Source organism: Papaver somniferum, chromosome 8 (genome assembly GCF_003573695.1).
Source record: "Papaver somniferum cultivar HN1 chromosome 8, ASM357369v1, whole genome shotgun sequence".
NCBI lineage: Eukaryota > Viridiplantae > Streptophyta > Magnoliopsida > Ranunculales > Papaveraceae > Papaver > Papaver somniferum.
In genome coordinates this window covers 113,057,372-113,083,021 of record NC_039365.1, presented here as the reverse complement: position 1 = coordinate 113,083,021, position 25,650 = coordinate 113,057,372, and the positions used below count along the sequence as shown (strand labels likewise).

General features: G+C 35.5%; 1 protein-coding gene and 1 pseudogene across 7 annotated transcripts; both read left to right on the top strand.

Annotated features, from left to right (window-relative positions):
* Nucleotides 1-12,430: 12,430 nt before the first annotated feature.
* LOC113302653 (kinetochore protein SPC24 homolog) lies at nucleotides 12,431-16,493 on the top strand. Of its 7 annotated transcripts, none has more exons than XR_003336998.1 (6): nucleotides 12,431-12,576; nucleotides 13,957-14,021; nucleotides 14,621-14,826; nucleotides 15,160-15,469; nucleotides 15,791-15,864; nucleotides 16,069-16,493. XR_003336998.1 is itself a non-coding variant. In XM_026551598.1 (4 exons), exons 2-4 carry the CDS (start codon nucleotides 15,303-15,305, stop codon nucleotides 16,104-16,106), a joined length of 279 nt encoding a protein of 92 aa, XP_026407383.1. In that variant the 5' UTR covers nucleotides 12,431-12,576; nucleotides 15,160-15,302; the 3' UTR covers nucleotides 16,107-16,493. The 7 variants fall into 7 exon arrangements, 2 of the variants coding, with proteins under 2 accessions (XP_026407383.1, XP_026407382.1); XR_003336997.1 differs by having other exon boundaries at nucleotides 15,127-15,469; XR_003336999.1 differs by having other exon boundaries at nucleotides 14,621-15,268; nucleotides 15,377-15,469.
* Nucleotides 16,494-21,596: 5,103 nt separating this feature from the next.
* LOC113302652 lies at nucleotides 21,597-25,435 on the top strand (annotated as a pseudogene).
* The last annotated feature ends 215 nt before the right edge of the window (nucleotides 25,436-25,650 follow it).

The window sequence follows — 25,650 nt, the reverse complement described above, 5'->3', positions numbered from 1 at the left end:
AACCCTAAATTTTTAGCAATTTAACTCATTCAATCCATGAAAAACAACAAATAAAAGATTGGTTTTGTAGGGAATACCTTCTTATCCTCATTTCAGTATTTGGAGCTTCAAATGGTTGAATTTTCGATTCAATTTCTGGTTCAATTATAGTTTTTATACCTTCATCTTCAATGGATTCTTCTTCTTTAATTCATGGATTGGAAGAGGATTTAGAACACCTGACGTTTGGTTTTTTCTTTGTACGATCTATTATATAGTTCAATTTAACCGATGATCGAAATTTCACGAATCGATAATTAATTACAGTGATGAAAAAAAATAATCCGAGAGAAAAGGAAGGTGGTTTAGCTGGAGGAAGAAGAAAAGATGTTTAGGATAGTTTATTTTTTGATTTTAGGTTCAACGGTATATATGTAATTGAAATACTCAATAGACACCCCTTATAAGGTCACCTATGATGGGAAAACTATTTTGTATGCCTTGAAAGTTTTTGGTATGCCTAAAATCATAGTTCTTTTTAACACCATGAATTACAAAGAATGGCATGTTCAAGGACAATCTTATATGGACACGTCTTACAAGATCAGGCCCAGTTTTTTTAGAATCCCAACGACGATGATTAAAATATATATTTTGATGATACGGTTTTTCGGTATATGCACTCTACAAGATTCTGAAAATTATGTATATTACACTGTTCTAATTATGATAGATTTTTCAGGAAACATCATTGGCTCTAGAGGACATCCAGGACACTATGGAGAAGGAGGAGTCACAGGAAGGGAAACCTAGCTTTCCAATGGGCCAAAGAGATGCAGCATACAAACATTGCAATATTTGTTGAATCAATGGACATTCTAGATCATCTCAAGTTGCTCTACCATGAAGTTGCTCAAGGAAGATTTCACCTTAATTACTATGAAACAAGTAATAGTCAAGAAGATAATCATAGAAATATGGTCATAAACCTCATATCTTTTGTTTTACTAAACCTTAGCATTGTCCAACGTAGTCAAAATTTGGAGGCTTTCAAACTAGATCTTTCTTATAAGATCAATGCTGGCAGGCTGAGTGGTACATCCACAGCCATTGCCAACACAACTCTTTTGTACTGCTCTTAGTGCCTTTTCAGGCCTAAGCTTTTCCTATAGAAAAAAAGATGATATGTTTTTCGTACTAAATTCTAGATCCCTATCAAAAATGAGCACAATGATAGGAAAAAATATCCTAGAATTTCTATAAATTAATTCGCGATAAATTAATAATCACAAATTAATAATTTTGCCAATCTAAGTCATTAAATTAATAATTCGCTAAATTTTATAAACTAATAAAATTTAAACGTTCTATAATTCCCTTCGGATATTTAAACTTTATGCTAATTTGGTAAAGAGTGATTCAATTATGACCTTTTGTTTTTTTTGAAATTGATGTCATATGGAATTTCATCTTGGATTTTTCGTCGTATTGGAATAATTTTTGGTGTTGTCGTTATGTGATGAAATAAAAAACTATTCAATGTCTTCACAGCTTTAATAGCTTTTTTACATGAAGATGGCTTTATAACCTCACTATTTCATCTTTGGTTCGCATATTATCATTTTTTTTCCATGATACTCTCAGTTATTTCCTTGTCAGTCATCAAATCCGGAATAGTATTCTCTTGAGGGTAGTTACAAAAGGTGTTCAACGTCATTCCATTGCGATGATTCAATCCTTTGATCAAATTTTCCAGTTCTTTTTAGTGCCTTCATTGTCTAATGTTTCACTTGAATTCTCTCTTACATGGCGTCCTCCATGATTGAATTCCACAACGAACAGACAATTTGCAATGACATTTGCACGAACATCTATTGTCCAAGCTGAAACGGAAAGGTTCATTGTGTCTAAAACAATAATCTTTTCAGGATTTGGTTCTCCCGCTTCATAAGCCTCCAAAAGACTGCGATAGAATCGACGACGATAATGTATCTTGAAAGCTCTTACAATCCCGTGTTACAAGGTTGGGTCTTTGATGTCGTGTTTGGCGGCAAGAATTAGACAATATTTTGATAAATTAATAAATTATTATTTAATATATAAATTAATAAGAAATTTCTAAATTAAAATATATATATACATATATTGATAATTGTTTTGTTATCGATTGATAAATTTTTCCGGTCCCAACGCTACTATTTTATAGGGTTATAATGTAAAAATCGGGAAAGAGAAGGATTTGTATTGAGTAGAGTAGTGGGGTTATATGGATATAATACAAGATAAGTAAAAACCCTAGCCATCTAGATGGACAACACATCGATGGGCCATAGGCTCTATTAACACTCCTCCTTGTGCAGTTCAATAGAAGAACTTCAAATGTGTTGCCTAATTTAAACCTTGTTAAGGAAAACCCCAATGGGACAGAACCTCAACGAAGGGAAAAGAGTACAACATATTAAGTCCTTGTAGAGTTGTTCCGTTAAAGCTGACAACTTCTCTTGTTGCTTCAGAAATTCATAAAATAGAAAAACCTCGTGGGAAAAGAAAAACTCAATCGAGAAATTATAATCTTGGTGTTGTCTCATTAAAAACCTTGTCGAGTAACAAAACCCAATGAGAAAAAATAATATCGGTGAAGGAAAAAAGGAGTTCAACGCACCGAGCTAGATGGCACCGAGTAGCAAAAAGCTTCCAACACATATTTCGAGAAATGGATAAGCGAGATAAACTCAGCTCGAAATATCAAATGTGTATAATTTAAAAGTATATATAGCTATACGACTTAGTCTCATTAAAAGATATAATAAAATAGACTTCTAAGTGATAAATAAGTTTTAGTATCCACACACCTTTTGTTGATGAAGTTCCTCCATGCTCCTCAGTAGATCTTCGTCTTCAATTGGTGAACACCGTGAAGTCTAAAGCTAAACTACACATTTTTTCCTAATCCGAGACATAGTTATAAGTAGACTAGAAATCAAGTATATAGTTTTGATCAACTAAACCTGACAAACAAGCTTGAGATAGCAAAGCTTGCGAGTTCGATCGAGCAGTGCTATAACAAATTGTTTTTCTAAGATTGACTTGAGGACTGGGTATCATCAAGTATTAATTCGTGAAGGTGATGTTTCCAAAACAGCGTTTGTGACTCATTATGGCTCGTTCGAATTTGTTGTGATGCCATTTTGGTTGACAAATGCACACAGTTTTTATGGATTTGATGAACCGTGTGTTTCGAGAATTTTTAGATCAGTTTGTGATGGTATTTATATATGATATCCATATTTACTCTAAGACTCCCAAAGATCATGCAGAACATCTTCGTCGAGTGCTTCAGACTTTGAAAGATCACCAGTTGTATGCTAAGTTTGAGAAGTGTGAGTTCTGGAAGCAAGAGGTGAAATTTTTGGGTCATGTCATATTGGGAGATGGTATATCTGTTGATCCTTTTAAGGTTCGGGTTGTATCAGACTCGAAGCAACCAAAGACAGTGACTGAATTCCGAAGTTTCTTGGGGTTGGATGGTTATTACCGTCGATTCATCAAATAGTTTTCTATACTTGCTGGTCCTTTGAAAATCTGACGAAGAAGGATGTTCCTTTCAAGTGGACTGTTGAGTGTGATAAGGATTTTTGTGAACTTAAGAGTAGACTAACTTCTGCACCAGTTCTGATCATAAAGTGGGGTGAACAAGGTAATTTATACTGACGCTTCAAACATGGGTTGCAATGTTTGTTGATGTAAAGTGAAAGGGTAGTTTCCTATGTTTCGCGACAGTTGAGACCTCTTGAGAAAAATTATCCTACACGTGACCTCGAGTTGGCAGTTGTGGTGTTTGCGATTAAGATTTAGGGGCACTACTTGTATGGTGAAAGGTTTGAGCTCTTTACTTACCATAAGAGTCTCAAGTACCTATTTTCTCATAAGGAGCTGAATATGCGTCATATGAGATGGATGGAGTTGATTAAAGACTATAACTTCAAAATGGAACATCATCCCGGGAAAGCTACTGTGGTTTCCGATGCTTTGAGCCGATAACCAATGGGAATCGTGGCTTCAATGATCGTATGATAGTGGAGTATGTTAGAAGAGGTTGCTTGTTTTAACTTCGACATGACTACAACTGGAGGACAAGACTTGTTCTTTGGTAGCATGGTTATCAAACCATCCCCGTTGGGTTGTATAGTGGAAGCTCAAATTGATGATGAGTGGTGTAAAAATTCGGGAGTTAGCAGATGACAACTATGTTGTGGGACAAGACGGTGGGTTGAGATTCCGTGGAAGGTTATGTGTTCCTAAAGTTCAAGATCTAAGATGAGCTATTTTATATGAGGCACGCTGAAGTGAGTACATTATACATACCGGTGGTTATAAGATGTATAAGGATTTGAGGCGGCAATACTAGTGGTCAGGATGAAGCAAGATGTGGCTGAGTACGTCCAAAAGTGTTTGACATATCAACAACTTAAGATCGAACACCAACACCCAGCTGGTAAATTTCAACCTTTACCTATTCCAGAGTGGAAGTGGGAGAACATATCTATGGATTTTATTACTGGGTTGTCGCGATCGAGTAAGGGTCACGACGCAATTTGGGTGATAGTTGATAGCTTGATGAAGTCATCACATTTCTTACCAGTCAAGACGGCTGATATCGATGATAAACTAGCTTAGTTATACATGAGTGAGATATTCAAGCTTGATGGTGTGCCGGTATCGATTGTTTCTGATAGAGAATCATCTTTCACATCACGTTTTTGGAAGAGTTTTCAGTCGTCTTTAGGGTCTTCATTAAACTTTAGTACAACCTTTCATCCCCAGAATGACAGGCAGACGGAACGAGTGAATCAGGTTCTTGAGGATATATTCAGATGCACCATTGTTGATCTTGGGGGTAGTTGGCAGAATCACTTATCCTTGATAGAGTTTGCATATAACAATAGCTACCATTCTAGCATTGGCATGGATCCGTTTGAGGATTTGTATAGAAGACCATGTCGTTCACCCTCATGTTCGACAGAAGCTAGAGCTTCCAATCTCCTAGGCACGAAAATAATTAACGAATCGTCCGAAAATATTTTCATAATTAGGAAAAGGTTGTGCACCGCGCAGGGTAGGCAGAAAAACTATGCGGATAGGAAACGTCAAGTTAGAGAGTTTGAGGTGAGAGACCTAGTGCTTCTCAAAGTATCACCTATGAAGAGTGTCCTGCGTTTTGGTAAAAAGAAAAAGCTTGATCCTCACTTCATTGGACCGTTCCCCATTATTGAAAGGATTGGGAAGGTCGCTTGTAGAACTTAACTGTGAGTTTCCAATGATAACCGTTTGTATGGATATCTTTGAAACTTAACAAGGTGTGGTTAGCTCTTAGTGCATGTAAAGCTTCTGTGACTTTAATCACCGTGATATTTGGAAACAATAATTGAGCATTACCTCTCCCAATTATCACTTTTGATAATCCAATCATCATAGTCACAGATGTACTATAAGGAATCAAGTTAACAAACAATTGTTTATTTCTTAAGATAATATGTGTTAGAGCACTGCTCGGTTGAACCCAACACAACTTGATTATTCTAAAAGTGCATCCTCTCCAAGAAATTCCCTATTAAAAATATGGTGAGGGAAACAACAGAATTGGGGCGCACACATTATGATGAGTAAGTTATTGAATAATATTTGGTAAAGCCGTAGGATTCACGATTGGATTCTTCTGAAAGGTATGCCTGTAAACTTGAGAAAGTTTTATTATTTTATCATTATATGCTTGATGCCATGATCTATTGATATCAAATACGTTTTTGTTTTTGTACTCTTATTTTTTTCGCCATTAGCTAAGAGTTAATAGTTCATAGGTGAACTATTAATTATAGACAAACCAATGCGGCTAATGATCCATGTACCTTGTGTATCGTTCATATCTACCTAACTCGATTTGTGTTTAAGATTCTTAAATGTTCAGGTTTGAAGAAACAAACAGTGCCGATGACTTGTTGTTTTTGGTGAACTGCGAGGAAGAAAGTTCAAGAACTTTATGTTTTCTTCTTTGTCAAGGAAATATTTTTTAACGCTTTTGGTAGCAATTCTTGGTGTAAATCCCGGAGAAAAAGATTGATTCTTCCCTCTAGGAGCAAATCAACTTGTATGTTCTTTACAAGTCTATGTCTTAGAGAAAATGAAGTTCTAGTATTTAATCTTATTGGTTATATGTATAGCAAAGTCTTATGAGATATATGTGTCCTTTACTTTTTTAAATTGAACTGGTATCCCATATATGCCCGGAAGTTAAATCTATTATGTTTTTATAAGCTAGAAATAAAACAAACTCTTTGAGAATTTTCTCATAGTACCAATCTACTCGTGATCACACTCCTGTGTTATTAATGCACTATACACTATGTAAGATTTTCTTATGCTGAGTCATACCGATTAAAATTATCTCCTTGTTCGTAAATGACGTTGAGATTAGTTTAAGTCGATGTTCAAGATACAAATCCATGTGATTTTTTAATGTCCAATGAAATCCTTATTTTTACAAAAGTAAGTTCAGTCATGTTGTTCTCTTGGGACATCAAATGGGGGAGAGTTCTTAAATGAACTTGTGCTTAATTGCTATATCTTTGTGGGGTGTGTGGATGTGGAATTTAAAGGGGATGCTTATATCTTAAATCTCCTAGATGGCGCTAAGTATCTCATACTATGTGAAATCATATAAATAAAGTAGATATAAGGAGTTACATGTTAACTATGTTATTATGTATTATCTCTAATTTCCTTTAAATCTTGAAGTATCTTTTGGTTGAATTCATGACGATCCTATTTTTGTACCTTTGCAAATTTTTATTGACAAAAAGGGGGGAAATTAATTAGTAGTTTCGCACTACATACATATGGTTTACGGATCATTATGTGGGGGGGGGGGGGGGGTGAATCAATAATATATAAGTTTCACCTATTATGCAAAAGATATGAGTATTGATTAAGAGGGAGAAACATATCACCGTGGTATTACTTCAAAGTTGTGATACAATTGAACTTTGGAGAAGATAGTAATAATATGTTTCTGTATGACGACGAATGAGAATATTTGTTTTTAAAGTTGTTATTGCTACGGATCTTAAACAACAACGATGCTGAGTTGAACACGTTCAGAATCATTGCAACTTGAAGTAACGAAGAATTCAAGGAGTTGAAGAAACCAAGAAAATCAAGCATGATGGATTCAAGGAGTTTTTGAAGCTTTATTTTTTAATCCATATGTATTGATAGTTTTGTCACTAAAATTAACAAAGGGGGAGATTGTTAGAGAATTACTCGATCGAACTCACAAGTGTTGCCATCTTAATATTGTTGTCAAATTTAGTTGTGAAAATTATATCTTGACTTCTAGTCTACAATTATTTAATTCTCGGACTAGGATAAAAGATGTAGTTGAGAATCGGACATCACTACGTTCTATCATTTGATGTCGAAGATCAAACAAAGCTTTTGGAGAACTTCTTCAACAAAAGGTAAGTGAAGACTGAACCACCTATTTCTCAAGTTATATTAATCTTTCTATCTATGAGACTTTGTCACATAACTAATTAGACTATCATAAGCATATCAAGAATTTCGAGTCGAGTTTATCTTAGTAATTAGTTCTCGAAATATACATGACTAAGCTTAATGAGCATTTTTCATACTTGATGAATTTTGGTTAAGAACAATTTGTTGTTCGCAATCTAGATTATGATTCAAGATTATCATTCGAAAACTAGAGTCGTTCTCTTCCTAAAATCCTTTTAGGGTTTGGCAACTAAAAAGACTTCATAGGGATTCGTGAAGCCATGTCCAATTATCTTTATCTTGATAGTTCGTGTATCCTGATCTTGTTTGATTGTTGAGCTACTCACTCAAACAAGATATATAGAAATCACAAAGTTCTCTTCGTCTCGAACTTTGTGATTCCACAAGTTTAATAATTGTAAGGTGAATAATAATCTAGGATGCTCTTCGGGAAGCATAAGTCCAGATTTTGAGGTTAGCTAGACTTTATCTATTGCTATCGATTTCTTACAATCAAAAAGAAAATCACCATATAGGCTTATCTGTGGGAGGAAGATTAGTTTAAAGTCCTCAATTGAGTTGAAGCAACTCTAAGGCTGTCAAGGACGCCAGCTAAGGGAACAATTACGCGGAGCCCTACTGGGATTCAAGAGGCGTAAGGAGCGCGAATGTAACTGAATTTATGTGAGGGTTTAATATGGTCGCAACTACACTCCATTCTGAAGTTCTGATAGTAGGATAGAGTATGTAGCGATTTAATACAGTTTGGTGCTCAATCTGGACTAGGTCGCGGGATTTTTTTGCATTTGCTATTTTTTCGTTAACAAAATTTCTAGTGCCTGTGTTATTTCCTTTTCCTCATTATATTATTTATATTTATAATTGAAATATCACAGGTTGTACATTAATCAATGGAAGTAGATACATTTATCCTTGTTTTTTGGATACGACTTGATTGATTCTTGGATATTGATCTTTGGAATCGTCCAAGTACTATCACACGCAAATCAGGTTTATAGATTTGTCTCTGTAAACTTTCTGATTGTGGGAGAAAGAGATATAACTCTAAATATTATTCCTTTATTGAGATTCATTAAGTCGAACACTCGGAATTGTATTTAGGTTTGTCCATATAGGTTGCCTAAGAAAAAGTTGATGGTGTATTTTGGTACCCCCGGTGTTTTCAAAGATAGATAAGAAAAGTAATACAAGGTAAAGTGCAAGAATCAAAGAAACTATTAGTATGGATTTGACACTCTAAATATGTAAATTAAGCGCCTATCAACGACATATGAAGTAGTTGATGAAGGGAGATTTATGGAAACTAAATTTATTATCAATGACATATAAAGTAGTCCAGGCCATCAAAAGAAATTATTCAACCAAAGTCCACTAAGACATAAAACACTAAAAATAAATGTTTAGGATCAACAGACAATTAATGGCAGCATTCAACCAAAATCAGGTGTATCCAATGGGACATAACTCTTGTTGCTCTTGAAATCATAAATTGTGAGGTTGATGTCAGGGGTATACTCATTTTCTTTCATATAGTGAGCTTCTTGTTTTACAGAATCCTTATACTTCGTGTATATGAATGCAATTTTGTTACTATCCTTGCATTCCTGGTATCAATGTGCATAGATCCACACTTATAATAAGGTCTATTCCAACTTCGTCCTTCTTATCTCTAGGAGTTTTCTCGACCTTGGTACTGCCACTAATTGGGCCAGAGTGTCCATATCTGTGTTAAAATTGGAATCACCTTCATGCGTTGACCTCTATTAGGTCCCTTGTGTTCTATTTCACATGTGGTAGCTTCACGGCATATCAAGAACTAAATTGTGAATGATCAACATGTCTAACCCTATTTATTTTGGGTTTTTTTGCTCTATTAACCTTGCCATAATTAGTTTCGGAAATTTTCTTTTTCCCGGCAACTCTAACATTGTTGTTGACAAGGATTTCATTATTCCTCTCGGTTACTTGAAGTAAATTAACTAGCTTACTAAAAGTTTAGATCATTTTATTGTGTACCTCGAATCAATACTGGTTCGTTAATATCATTAAAGACGTAGGTAAAGTGGGAAACATTTTCTGGATCATTTTAGCACTATTAATTCTTGTCACAAAAGTAAACACGTGCTTGTAGCTTCAGCATGTCTTTTTGAAAGTTATTCACTTTGACATAATCCAGGAAGCGAATTTTATTCTACTGATCTTTTAGCAATAAGAGCAAATAGTCATAAATGTTCCAGGAATTATTTTCAAGGGCATCCGATATATCTTTTGGAGTTTTCAAATGGTGGTAACCCCACCATATGTTAGGGTCGATATATCTCTTGAGAAACATAAGAGCATCGGATTTTTATTTTTTCGATCGCTGGAACAGAATAATCATCTTGCAGCAACAACACAAGGCCTTCCCTGTAATGCCAACATTAACTCAATCCATTCTTCCATAGCACCACAGTCTTAGTAACTCCATTGTTTTATACAATGTGAGGTCAAGTAACTTCATGAGTGATGCCCTTAGAAAAGAGAAAAGAATTTAACAAATGATGAAGAAATTCACCACCACCATTAGTTCCAAGAATTTGAACTTTGAATTGAAGTAAAATTTCAGACTACAAACTAAAAATGAACTTGAAATGTGATTTGTTTGACATTAGAACAATTCATAATTTTAGAGTAGTCATGAATTATACTGGCATAATAAGAGCAATCACTAAAAGAGAAACATGACAAACGGTTGGCTAAAGGTTGAGAAGAAGAGTTACATGAAATTTGAAATGGTAATTTATGACTTCTACTTAGCTTACATTCATTACGAAGGTATGGTGGCTTTGCAGCTGATATATCTAAAATCTTACATACATGTTATAAAGTTTGAAAAGAGGATGGCCTAGTCTTCCATGTAAGATAGTAGTAGTATGAGTTGTAGTAGCAGACAATGCAGTTGAAGATGTTGTTTTGACTTGAGTTTGGTGGTGGCAGTGTTGGTATGATGTAATGGATAAAGACCATTCTCATGAGGCTTTTGGAAAAGAATCGTGAGGTCAAATCCTAAAAAAAACCATGAGACAAAGGATTAGGTACAGTGATTATCAGAAAATAAATTTATAAACTGATAATTAGTTATGTGTGGACTTAGGAACAACAAGCACATTGTTCAACATAAAGAATGATCACTGCCAGTTATATTAGAAGGGCCAAATTGAGAGATTGGCATACCTTGTCCACTTCCAGTAGCAATTTGGTTACATCCATCATAGAGAGGAAGGTTGGTGAGGAAGTTACTATCACCAGTGATATGTTAGTTTGCTCCGGAACCATCACACCAAGTAGAGTGTTTTTCATGAACAAAAAAACTTAACGAACCGACAAAAAACTAAACAAAAACCGTGCCCCTCACATTCACTCAATGATGGACCCCCCACTAATCTCCCTGACACGCGGGACCCGCCCCTCTTTGAGGGGGCAGTTTTTGTTTAATTTTTTCTTGCGGTTCATATAAAACTGTTGTTTCATGAATTGTTGCCGCAACTAACATAGCTCGAAGATTGCAAGGAGGAGTGTGACCTTGGTATATGAAATTGCGTATGTGTGTGCACTCCAGAGCAGTGTGGCCATTCTTATGACAAATCTGACATTAAGGTGTAGATGATGAAATAGGTTCATAAAAAGTTGGAGAACCAGCTTAGGATCTATTGAAATATAAATGTTAAGATCTTGCTCCAGGACCACAACCTCTGAAACTGCCATAAGAGCAAGTCTATGGTGGAAGAGTTCCATCTTCCACGCCACCTCATCATTTGGAATCGTGGATGGAAGCGCAAGTGTAGTGGTGGAACAACAAAAACGCTTATCTTAATAGCTCTGAGCGCTAATCAGAATAGCGCTAAAAAAAGCTAATCAGAATAGCACAAAACGCTATTAAGATTAACGTTATTTTCTCAGCCATTAGATTTCCGATGGCTCGTTTAAATCTACGGATAAAAAAAAAGCTATTCTGAATAGCGCTTTGTACTATTCTGAATAGTGTTTAAATTTTTCATGGAAAGCATCAATTTGAAAGTCACTAGACTTGACTTTCATGGTTTTTCCACACTTGGAATATGATGGATTCCACCATACCACTTGCTCTAAGAACCTCAAAATAAAGATTAAGGTAGACACTAAACAACACTGCCATAGGATTTATTGAAATAAAGATAAGGGCTAGCTACGAGCTAAATACAGTTTCAGTGTTATCACATTGGGAGAATTTATAAAGTACCCCCGTTTTATTGACCTCGTTTTTTTTTGTTACCCCTATTTTTTAGAAATTTTCTAAAGTGCCCCAACTGTTTAGTTTTCCATCCTAGTTAGTCAACACTAGTTTACTTTCTTTAAAGTTTACTTCTTTACCCTTTACTTGTTAGTATGTTTACCTTCTACATCATTTTTTCAATTTGTCGAGCTCGGTTCAGGATCGTGTCATCATTTTCAGGTTTGTTTCATCATTCCCTGAAAGGGTTCATCATTCCCAAGTGTCTTGGGGTTTTTGGTTGGTGGAGAATCAATCTTCTACAATATTTTTCCGGTTAGTCGAGCCCGATTCAGGATCGTTACAACACTTTCAGTTTCGTCGAGCCTAGTTTAGGATCGTTACACCCTCTTTCAGGATCGTCGAATCATTATCCTCTCTACCAAGGAGATGTAGTTCAGGGATAAATAGGACTTTAATAGAAAAGATAACTGCCACTTAACACTTAACTGGATGGAATTTGCCTTTTGAATAAAACGGGTACTTTAGAAAGTTTGTAAAAAACGGGGGTAGTTTTGAAGTGTACATTTCAAAACATGGGTACATTATAAAGTATCCCTATCACATTTCATTTCATGCCATTAAGATTTCTCATTTTTCATTATTCATCTTCTAAATATTCATCTTCTAAAATTTGAGAGAGAGAGAGAGAAAAGAAGAAAACCAGAGTGATGGAAATCGGCCATGGTATCTTCTTCTTTTGCTAGACTGACGATGGGAACCAATATTAGCGACAGGTCTGAATCTCTCTCTACTTCTTCTCGTTTCTTACACTGTCTTTCTTCTTCGAACTTATTATCATTGAAGTATTAGGTTTTGAGTACTTATGGGTCTAATCCACCACTCTAGGTTTGATATTGATGTCAATATAGTGGTTTAGGTTTAAGTTTTTTCTTTTAATTGGACCTTCTGATTTGATGATTTAGTGTTCTTACAATGCTGAACTGTGACGATGGTTTTTGAAGTGTTTGCTTTGTGGTTCCTTAGTATTGCTAATGTTCTTATGATTCTATTTGTATGATGTAGAATTTATGTTTCTTCTTAGGATCCTTATTACATTGTTAAGTCATACTTTCATTGATTCCTAATATTACAGTAGGAAACATACATATTGGTTTGCTTTCAATACCTGTTCACTTGATCCTTAGTGGCCGCTTAATTTGCGATCCTTAGTGGCTGCTTCATTTGCCAACCGGAAAGGAAACTTTTTGTTTCTTGATTTTATTTCTTTTCGTTCTTTGATAAATCCAGCTCTGCAAATTGGGCATGGAAAACCTGTATTGTTTGTCTGTGGAATCTCTGTCTGGCTAACATGGTGGATTTTAAAACTGTAGCTAAGCCCGTCATGTTGATTTGGATTGGATATATGTAAATATAGTTAACCATCTCTGTTGGCCCCTAGTTGCTTACTCTGAATGATGATAATTTTGAAGTTTGTAGCCTCGATTTAACTTTTTTGAATTAAATACAGAATCCTGTCAGGCATAGTGTTGCCTTAGTCTTGCACACCTGTTACAAATCCAGCTAGTTTGTTATAATCCGGACTCAGTGATAATACATAGCTGTATCTAAGCATAGCCAGTAGCTAGATGCAGTAATTCAAAACCTGATGAACCCTCAGACTTTACTCACTTTGTTGTTATCATTATCTCAATGCCATTCTATCATCCAAGGGAGTAACATAAGGATAAAAAATTGGCTGGATTTGAAGAGGCACCGCCATGATATTGTAAAAACTTGTTGCATGTAGGAGGTTTATGACTTATGCTAGGCAGCAACATATCCCAAAAATTGGCTTAGGGTTATCAATATGCATATTTTTCATGTTAATTGAATAATTTTGGCCATATGTATAGTCGAGTACTCTTGGAATTTGAACTGCATTGAAAATCTTACTATATCTTCTACTTTAATTTCTTGGAGTAGTGAAAAGCAACTTTCACATACGTGTGGGGTTTTGAAAATAACAAACTAGTGAGCTAGATTAGATAGAGAAGTACATGGGTATTGAGCTGTTTGGAGAAAAATTTGTGCATTGCTCTATTTTTTGTTTCTTGACTTTGGATCAATTAAAGCTATTTAGTAATGGCTGGTCATGGTGCATGGTGACGATCTAGCTACTGGAGTCGATTTTGGCAATGGCTTCCATTTTTGGTTTCAACTCCGTGTAAATGAAAGAAAGGTATCTTCTGTTTTGATTATTATGTATAAGTTAGTGCAATGTGGAAAGTGCATTCCCAATGCTATTTTTGTTACACGTTATTGGTTACTTAATGGCTCGGTAGAGTTGTTGTTGTGGAACTAGGAATCCTGCTGTTTAGTCTTCTTATGAGACCATCTGCTAGGTTGTAGGTAAAACAAGCTAAGCACAAGCACCTGCCTGCTAGATGTGAAGTGAATATTTGGTAGCCGATTAAACCAGGAAGGACAGAAACCTGTAAATTATAGGATGAACTATCCCAATACTGGCGATTACGTTCTGTTATATATATAGGAATTTACTTTTTTCTGATATGCCTGCTTAAAACACTTTGATATAGTAATAAAAAAAAAACACTTCGACATCAGTTCGATGTTTTCATATGTTTATTTATCAATGATCTTAATTTGGAGTTCGGTGTTTTCATCAGTTTTATGATTTTCCGCTGTTATTCCCAAAATGCTTATAAAAATATGTATTTATTAGTTAGTATGGGTCCGGAGAAAAGATGATGTATGTCATGCACAAAGTTTGTGTCCTACATTTTCTTATCCTTAATGGTAAGTATTTTCTTCTTTCAGATATTTCTTCTGCAGTTGAAGAGAGGAAGTGAATCTGGTGAATACCATGGGCGAGACTGCTAAAAAAAATTGGTGTCTCTGGCCTCATTTCGTATTGTGATGATCTTGTTAGAGTTCTTCAGAACAAAAAGGACACTAATAATTTGATGCCGTGTACTGACAATGTCGAATTGTTTCAATCATCATGTGATGGGGATTTTTCCGAGGTTCAAACTTCTTTGGAAGATTTGTTCAGTTTTCCTCTTAAAATTTCTATGCCTTTTTGCGAGTCTCTGTAAAAAGATTTATTCCTTGTGCTTTCGTTACGCATCTCTTTATAAGTATAATGTTCTTCAAGTAGTTCAACTAGATATAGTATCTAAAACATCTGATGCAAAGAAATCTCGTTTTAATATCTTTTCTTGTTCATTGTGTCGAGTTTTGGATTCTCTTCCATTTTTCGTGAATGGCCATGATAATAGTCCAGTAATCAATCATTGTTCCAATATTACTTCCATCTGTTGTAGCCACTTGACAACCTCCTTTCCGACGCATATCAGAAGAAGATAGATGAATGCCAGCGAAGGATAAATGGTGTGAAAAGTAAAGTTGTTAATGATGCTGAGTTAGATTCTCTCCAAAAAGAATATGAGGAACTTAACAGAAAAAGTTGAGTGTTCTGTTGATTTTTGAGGTGTCCCTGATGACTTATGGCAAGGAAACTATAGTGGTTTTGGTTACTGATATTCTTTTGTTTTCAATTCACACAATTGTCAGTGACAAGATCAACCAGCTGGAGCAACAGAGGGTTTCGCTCGAAGAACGAGAGCAGAACTTGAAGAAAGCTGATAAGGATGAATTTAGAGAACAGTAAGTATTTTGATGATTTTACTGTCTTGCACCAGTTCTTTTCTTGTGGTGAAAAGAACGCTAGATTGGCTAGTTATGTAGTAAACAATATTCAATATAATTAGGCTGAATTATCAGCTAGTGATAATGAGCATTTACTTCATCTCCTGCCATTTGTAACAATTATATTAATCTGTTTACATTCCTGAGTTAGTCAATGACTCTTGATTGTTCTTGTGATACTTATTAAAATTTGAGTTGAATGAAACCAAGGGGATAGGTTGAAGTTATCCTTCTACGCTTTTGAATGTGGAACTCTGACATAAGTTTACTTGACCGCAGGAAGAAGCTGTCCATGTATGCATCTGTGACTAATATCATTCCAAATATGGATATTGGAACAAAAATTTCTGGTCGTATCCTTTTCCTAGAAATGTGTAAAAAGATGTATCTTTTGTTGTATGATTGATGTATCCTTTTCCTAGAAATGTGTAAAAAGATGTATCTTTTGTTGTATGATTGATGAACCGTGGACCATCAACACTAATTTTTTTTCTATTGATCATGGTGGAAAGTTAAGTTGAGTTGCTACTCTTGGGTTTTCCTTAATTGAAGTACAGATATCGTGGAAAGGGAAAAAAGGACTGGAAACATTTGAATTTGAAGCAGCAAATTCATCGTCATCATCGATAGAGAATTAGAAATATGTAACAGCGTCTGGAAAACGATCTCTTGAGAGCTTTACTAGATATGGTAAATATGTGTTAGATATGGTGGATTTGTTACTAGGGCGCGTTGAAAGTTGTCACAGTCTGGTCCCTCTGCCTCTGCCACTCCGAATCCTGACAAGCCTGAAGCTTAAAGTTGCTGACGAGCTCTTCCTTGTCGTCTCTGCACTGTTGTTGGTGTCTTTTTATTTATTTTTATTTTTTTCAAATGAACCCTTTTACGGTGTTTATTGTGGGATTTGGCTGATTGTTATATTTTGTTGTAAGTTGTAACCTTGGCTCCCAAGCTTGGTATTTTTGTTACTGTTTCTTCTCTTTCAAATCTTTTATTTACTAGTGGATTGCCCGTGCCATAATGGCACGGGGCAGAAGCAATGCTGGTGATTTAATGGTGTATTGGATCGATATCCACCAATTTGTGATGAATATTTTACATAGTAGACAGTTTTACTTATTTTGGATTTAATTGGTTTTATTGATTTCAAGTAATATTTTGATCCTTGTCTTTATGTAAATTGCATCAAGGCGAGCTACCAAAATGCATAACGGATAGTCAATAAGAACGAACTAATATAGTTTAAACCTGAGTTTATTTGTAAAAAGATTGGTATTTGTATGTTCTTTATGTTACTCAATCTATTTGTACTTCTTTTTTTATCTATAATTGTGTGCCAATGTAGTTTACGTATTGGCAAAGAACAAAAATAACAATCCTATCAGTGGTGGTGAGTTAATTGACGGTTTTGTTTTGGTTTTAGTTTAGGGACTATTCAAATAAGTTTTCTTTGTGGAGCAAACCTTTTTAATACGAAAGGAAATTATATTAAATTGAAGGTAACTACAATTGTTTATCTTCTTGTAGACATAAAGAAATCCAAGAAGGAAAATGATCACTCCATTCTTCCTCGCTAGAAAGATTTTTAGCATATTTTGTTAGAGAATCTGCAACATGATTTGCATCTCTATGCACATAAGTGCAAAGCCAATCCTCAAATTCAACTAGTAATTCTAAACAATCCACAATAATGTTTCTGGTTGTCCACTTTATTGATTCCAAAGTCCAAACTACCATTAATAGCTCTAATAACATTAGAGCAGTCTCCTTCTAAGTGAAGCTTTCTGACTCCTTTCCTTTGTGCCCAAATTATCGCCCCCATGAGTGCAAAAGCTTCAGCTTGTTCTGGATCTATAGCTTTTGAGTGCCAGCATCTACCTCCATTACAGTCACCTGTAAAATCACGCATTATCAGTCCTATTCCAACATCCTTGGTTAACTCTATAAATGAAGCATCAAAGTTAACTTTAACAAAATTATTTTCAGGGTTTTCCATTTCTTGGAAAACTCATTTGAATCTGGAACAATCTCATTGTGGGTAATGTTTATTCTGAACCAAGTGTAATAATCTGTCTGAATAGTATGAGCAACTTGTGAGTATGCCAATTGAACATTATCAAAAGCTTTTTTACATCTGGATTTCCAAATGTGCCATAAAACAAACCCATACCAATCTAACATAGAGGTACTAACATGTTGAGAAGTACTTATATAGATAATGAATGCATCACTAGAAATGTAAACCCTATAAATAATAAATGCTTGAATGAAACTAAAATTAAAGGAAATTAAAAGTTTTAAAATAAAAAGAAGAAATGATACCTGATTCCCCTTGTTAGTGCTAGTTGTTTGATTATCTCTTGAAGTGACCATGTGAGTAGTCTGGCCGATTGAAGTGGTATCCGATGAGGTGCTTTGAGTGGAGGTCTCAGCAATTTTGTGCCTCTTACCTAGTCTACTATCCTCGTCAGTATCATGACCATCTTTTTTAAGAAGGAAATCCAAGTTGATGAATTCAACATCTTTGGGAGGAACAAAGACAGTTTTTTTGACAAACTTCTTCTGATTCTTCTTCACAGTTGGTGCTACATTAGAGGAAATGACAATGATACTCTTGCGAATATTGTTAATTTTTCCAAAGAAGTAGGGTTTTTCGTGAGATTTGTTGAGAAAGATAGCTGCATCCAAGGTTTTTAAATCGTGAATCGAATCGTAAATCGTTTTTTGAAATTTGCGAATCGAATCGTATGTTAAATCGTGAATCGAAGATTCATGGGTTCATTATTAAATCGTAAACGTATGCCTATAAATATTGTGGAACCATACAAAATACTACTCAATGTTTGGTTTATTTTCCTAGTTTTGGTCTTTGGTTCGTATATATACTAATAAAGTCCACTAAACATCAAAAAAAATCAAGTTGGAACATTGGTTCAAGGTCACTCCTGTCGCGCAGGAGGCCATGGCTTCGAAACTGAATCCTTTCATTTTTGAAAAAAACAGCTTGGACCTTTGAATTAAGTCAAGAATCGTAAGTCAAACTTGGTTGACTACGATTCATGGGAAGAACGCTTCACACAGTCGATCTGAAGCGAATTGGTGGGAAATGAAGCGAATCGTGTGATTCACGAGTTGAATCGCACGATTTTAGACTATGGATGCATCCTTACAGGGACCCTTAGAGTGATTAATGATATAACACTTTGTGCATATGCTGCTTGGTTGACGTTCATAGAAAAACTTTTTCCATTTGTTAACTCCAGCATTAGTAGTGTATTTGACTCCTCTTCTTAATGACATCGATAGATCTACATTCACACAAACTTTAATCGGATCACTGCCAACTGGTATTGCATCCTTGGGTTCAATACCAGTCACCTCTCCCATCACTTCTCTTATCTTGCGTGACTGATGAAACATTCATGTGCTCAGGTAATAGAAACTTGAGCTGAATCCAAAATTGTTGGCACCCCCAATGCTTCTCTGTGTAAATCATGCCTGGGATATAATCATGAACCACCAAAATGTGCTTATTGATGCTCCAAGATCTCTCTTCAATGACTCTTTTCAAATGATCCCACTTGTTAAACTTGAAAATCATCATATTAGGTTCCACTTCTACAATCCTTGAATCTTCAGAAGTCAAGAAAGGCCAGGTGAAGATAATATACTTCAAAACAGTGTCATAATTCATTCTTCCTTCAATAATGATTTTTTCAATCGTACTTGCTTCACATTTGGAGTCATCTTCTTACCCATTGTTATTGCTTTGCTGAACAACGACCACTTCATTTGTGTCTCCAAGCTCCAGAGTAGCTTTCTTGAATTTGTTAACTAAATCACCAACCTCACTAGTATTTCCTTCTTCTGTTGTGGTAGTAACAATCAAAGGGTTGTCTATATGAAAATGGAAGTTTCTGAAACAAGAAAATTTAGGATACGAGGTGTTAAAGGAGGTAAAATGGTATGAATAGATAATTAAATTAGGGTTCTGAGGGTAAAAAAGACTTAAAGGATATATTAGAGATGAATGCGCAAATATATTCTGGATATTAATACGTAACAATAATTTTTAGAATATTTACTTGTTAGGTAAGTATAATAGCTGGCTGATAATATAAACAGTAAAATCAGAAAACAAAATTTCCTCTTGAGTATGACTTTTTGAATTTTGAATACGTTTGAATTGACTTTAGGGCGGGGTAATCTGCTACCGATTTTAACTGAGTTGAAACAAAACCGAGACCTCTCCAACACAACACCATGGATACCTTTGATACTAATACAATCGAATCCTTTAAGAAAAAGCTTGAAGACATACTCAGCAAACGTTATGACCACAACATACACAGAGGCAAAATCCATTAGAGATAATCGAAACTGCAAGCGCAAAAGAGGAACAAGAAGGATTAGTTACACATGAGACTTGATGAAAACAAAAATTTAATGATTGAAAAAGCTATGAAATCCTAAAAAACATGATTGTTAAAACAATAGAAAGAACTGATAAAGAACAAAAAAAGACAAATAAGTTAAAAATCAAATTATAACAAAACATAACACAAATCTAAGAAGAAAAAGAATGAAACTGGATGTAAAATTTAAGACTGAGTTGAATCAGTTGATCGCCCGATTCTCAGTGCTTTTTGACTTGACACCATTTCAATTTTTTATATTGCAAATACAATACAGTAGAAAAATTGTTTAGTCTTGTCACTTATTTGTCTCATTGTTTCTATTAATTAATTATTACTAGTTAATATATGCTTGTTGTGCACTTTGGGTCTATTTGAGATCTTGGAAATGGGAACACATAAACTAGCGTAGTGTATCTTAATTTTATTTATGGTAACCTTGAGATTGATCGATTTGAATGTTGTTTGTCTAAAATTTTATCCAGTCTTGGATTAACTGAACTTGTGTTTGTTTGACACTTAATCTAGCAGTAGATTAACCTTCAGATTGATCAGTTTTAATTCAACTTGTGCAAGTATATCATATATCGAGGTAAACTAGTTGAGCAAATAACAAAATAGTAAAAAAAAATGGAGTATGCGGTTTTATCCCAGGTTAGAAAATGAGGAAAAGCAGAATAATACCATAAACCTAACAATTTAGCCTCTGAAAACCAATGATGGATTAACTATCCTTATCCCAAATTGGATTAAAATGAAAACAAATACTTTTCAACTTTTTTTTTTTGTTGATAACCCAACCTGGATTGGGATATCCAAGTTCGAGTATACCTTGAAATTAATAGATCATTTTGGTTTCGAATAACCACAACACTCTAGGTTGACATTTGTTTTGAATATAATTAGGAATTTTTTTCCATAGACCAACTCCAATTATACGGTAACCAAGAACTAACGAAATCTCATGTTTCTAGCGGGAAAAAAATACAACAAAATTTCATTTGCACGACCATGGTTGAGGATTGTTGTTTTGATATTCGACTTGTTATGGTTAAGGAGAAGATATTTCATAGTAGTGCGCATGTTAAAATTCGGCTTGTTATGGTTAAGGAGAAGATATTTTATAGTAATGCGCATGTTAAAAAAATATGTCAGAGCTAATGGTGATGTGGACTTTATCAAAAAAAGAAAAAGAAAAAAAGAACAATAATGTGGATGGAAACACGAAATAGGTTCAAAATGATTAGATGATATATTCCCTAATTACTAGTAATTACTTTTTTTTTGATACGCTAGACTAGTAGTACCTAGACTATTTCCAAACTCCGTAAATCTTAAACTGGAATGATTTTTGACAATTACGGAGTTCAAACCCTCTGCAACGGGAGGGAGTATGAGAACCGTGAAACTACTTGACTAGTAATTACATTTAGGTTGATACCCCTTATGATATTTCCCATCGGATTTGTTTATTTGAGGATTCCTAATGGAGCTTCACAAGGCCAACAAATAATGCCTATTCCTATTGGAACTGTCCCAACACATGGAGTACTATAAACCCAAAGGTCCCAAACCACTAGTTATATGGTCAAGCAGAGTCAAGACTATACTTGACTTTTTATTATAGAATAAATTAAGACTGAGAAAGTAACGCCTCCTCAGACAAAACTCGCAGTCACAGGAGAAAAAACCAAATCCATGGAGGCAAAAGAGAAACCTAAATCTTCACCACAACAACCAACTGTCGCAATTGAAGATCTCTTTACTGATCTCAATCGTCATGTTCATAATTCAGAATTCGAAAAAGCTGTCAAAATTGCAGATCAAGGTTATCTTTTTCCCCAATCTGATGAATTTTTTTTTTTTTTTTTGATAGTTGGATTTTTTGTTTTGTTTGTGTAGTTCTTACAATTGCAGCTGGTGACAAAGATGCTTTAAACTGTAAGATTGTAGCTTTGATTAAAGCTGATAATATAGACCTTGCATTGTCAACTATACAATCTTCAAAAAATGTTACGGTCGATTTTGGCTTTTATAAGGTATGTATTTTGGTTTACTGATTTAACTTTTATTTGAGCAGCTTATACTTGTTAACATTGAGATGTACATAAAAGTTATTGAGTTGATCAACTCCTAGCATAAAAATATCCTAATGTCTAAATTTGATTTACCGAAGTCTACAATTTCTAAGATAATGATTTATGAAAATTAGGCACAATTTGGTTCTGTTGTCACTCATATATCTGGAGAAGTGCGCGTGGTCTGCATTGCAAGTTTTCTTGTTGCAAAGTTTCCTTTACTTAAACATATACCACGTTTGAAATGCCATTCCATGTGTTTGAACTTTAAGGCAATAAGAATGTGTATAAGATGCACACATACACGCACATGTCCATGGTTGTTTATTTGTTAAAAGATTGGAGATTACTTTCTGTGAGGAATTTGTGCTGGTCGTTTATAGATTGAGTGAGACATTCTTATTTCGCTGTTGCCTGTTGAAGTTAGCAAAACTCTTTTACATGTGGTAAATGGCTGTCAAAGGGAGTAACTATGTTGTTTCCACGATCTCTCTTCACTGAGAGAGGGGATACATAATTTTTATTTGTTACTCTGTGGAACTTTCTTTTTGTTTATACGTCCATAAGGTGAATTATGGGGGTGACTGAATTGCTTACTGTGTATGTCACCTTTTTCTTTCACTCTCTATGACCCCCTTTTTTTGTTGTCCTTTCTATTTTCTTATTCAGAAAGGACTCCATAATGTTCATTGTAACTGCAAACAGTGTGATTGATTCTATAGCTTTATTTGGCACTGTGAGTAATGATTTGGGTATCATAATGTGCCCAAACTATGAATATCTATCTGATGTAATCCCATGTTTTTGCCATGCAGGCATATTGTTTATACAGACAAAACAAGCTGGATGAAGCTATGGATTCCCTATCAAGTCTGGAGAGGACCTCCGCGACAATGCAATTAGAAACTCAGATTCTTTATCGTCTGGGGAAGATGGAGCCTTGTATGGATCTCTATCAGAAGCTTCAAAATCTGAAGATAGACTCCTTGGAAATCAATATTGTGGCTGGTTTAGTATCCCCTGGAAGAGCTTTTGAAGTTCAAGGGACATTGAATGCACTCAAAGTTAAACCAAACAGCAGTTTTGAACTTGCATATAATAATGCTTGTTCTTTGATTGAGAGGCAAAAATATGTGGAAGCGGAACAACAATTGCTCTCAGCCAGAAGGTGCACGTAGATAACTATTAGTTTGTTTGTTCTATATGTTTCCCTTGTTGTACTATATCACTTACATTAGCATTCCATCTTTACTTTAATGAGGAACTCAATGGAATCAAATCCCTTATTTTGACAGAATTGGCCAAGAAACACCAATGGGGCACAATTGGGTTGATGATGAGATAGAGATGGAACTTGCTCCTATAGCCGTGCAGTTGGCATATGTTCGGCAGGTAAATACATGATTGTATTGGAGAATTTTATTTCATGAAGTAGTACTTTATCTGTCAATAATGCAAATTAAATTTATTTCCAGCTACTTGGACACCCAAAAGAAGCCATTGAAACTTACGTGGATATCATAACCCGAAACCTAATTGACGATTCATCACTTGCAGTGGCAATAAACAACCTTATTGCACTAAAGGGTCCAAAATATGCATCTGACGGCCTTAGAAAACTTGATAAGCTGATAGAGAAAGGTAATGCAGCACATTGCTTCCAGCTTGCTCGAGGGCTTGATTTGAAGCTATCCTCGAAACAGAAAGAGGCAATATACACTAACCGTGTGCTTCTACTGCTCCATGCATCAAGGTTAGATCAGGTGCGCTGCTACATTCTACCCCTCCCCTCTACTACCTATGAGGTTATCAAATGTTCAGAAAAATTTCTATGTTCCTCTCCTAGAAGAGACGAAAACTGATTTTGGTGTCCTTTTTTTTCCGTTCTACATTATTGTGAGAAGTTCCAGTATTTGAAATTACACAATAGCTTTAGCTTTGTTTCTTCAATTTTTCTCCTCGATGCACTAATACAGGTTCTTCTTTATTATTCAAGCTATACTCATGCACTTTGCCTGTTTGCGATAAAACTGCAGGCTCGAGAACTGGTAACTGCTTTTTCAGAGGTGTTCACAGGTAGTGTGATGCCAACACTTCTTCAGCGGCGGTGTTTCTTAAAGAGAACAAAGCCGTAAAAGCTGAAGAGATCCTTGGCCAGTTTGCCAACCGATTCCCATAAAATTCAAAGGTGGCCCTCCTTGCACGTGCTCAAATTGCTGCTGCTGCCAACCATGCTAAGGTAGCTGTAGATTCACCATCCAGGATTCCTGATATACAACACATGCCAGCTACTGTCGCCACACTTGTCTCCCTGAAAGAACGAGATGGGGATATTGATGGTGCAGCTGCAGTTCTGGATTCTGCTATTACTTGGTGGTCTTATGCCATGAGTGATGATAACAAGCTTGACGTGATCATGCATGATCAGCTACTGTCCCCACACTTGTCTCCCTGAAAGAACGAGATGGGGATATTGATGGTGCAGCTGCAGTTCTGGATTCTGTATTACTTGGTGGTCTTATGCCATGAGTGATGATAACAAGCTTGACGTGATCATGCATGAGGCTGCAAGATTTAAGCTCAAGCATGGGCGAGAAGAAGAGGTAGCCCACTTATACAAAGACTTGTTCAAGAGCCACAAAAGTGTTGAGGCTTTGGTTGGGTTGGTTACCACTGCTGCACAAGCAGATGTGGAGAAGGCAAAAACCTATGAGAAAAAGTTAAAGCCGCTGCTGGGGCTTAAAGGAGTGGATGTGGATTCTTTGGAGAAAACATCTGGTGCTAAGCATGTTGAGAATAATGCTGACTTGTGTATTATAGAAGATGAGGATGCAAAGGGCAAAGCAAAATCAAAGAAAAAGAGAAAGCGAAAGCCTAAACATCCTAAAGGGTTTGATCCTAAAAACCCAAGCCCTCCACCAGATCCCAGAGCGATGGTTGCCCAAGAGGGAGAGGTCTAGTTACAGGCCGAAGAGGAAGGATAAAAGAGCTCAGCTTAGAGGTTCTCAGGGTTCGGTGTCTAGAGACAAGCAGGACACAAGTAATGCAGCATCCAGCAGCACTAACACCAGCAATGCGAAATTAAAATCTAACCAGGCAACAACTACTTCTACAAAACCAACTGCAGAGCAGTCCAGGCCTTCCTCATCAAGGTCATCAAAAAAGAAGTCAAGACGCTAAATTTTGGCAGATATTGACGTGGAAACAGTTTTGATGAGATAGAATTCCGGGAATTTGACTTTCGTTTATGAAATTAGACACGTTTCAAGATTTTATTAACTGGTGTAAATTTTTCTAATTGCTCTATTTCTTGATAGAAGAGAACAGACCCATTTTTGGTTACAAACCATATTACAGTAATTCTTTTTAGCTGGACTTATCATCAGGTTTTGGCGATGACTGATGGTCTATAAAGGATGAACTTTAAAACATGTCCTGCGTGCAAGGTAAGTGATTTCGACACTCAAAGAACACGATTCCTTCCTTTGTAGCGGCTCATTTGGAATTGTCTCTAAGGGCTGAACTTCGGACTTAAAAGGTTTAGCCTTTTACATTAGAATTGCGCATATATACTGTATATAAATATTCCAAAACTGCAGCTCAACGGTGACCATGCTACAGTATTTTGTCTGTTTTTGTGGTCTGA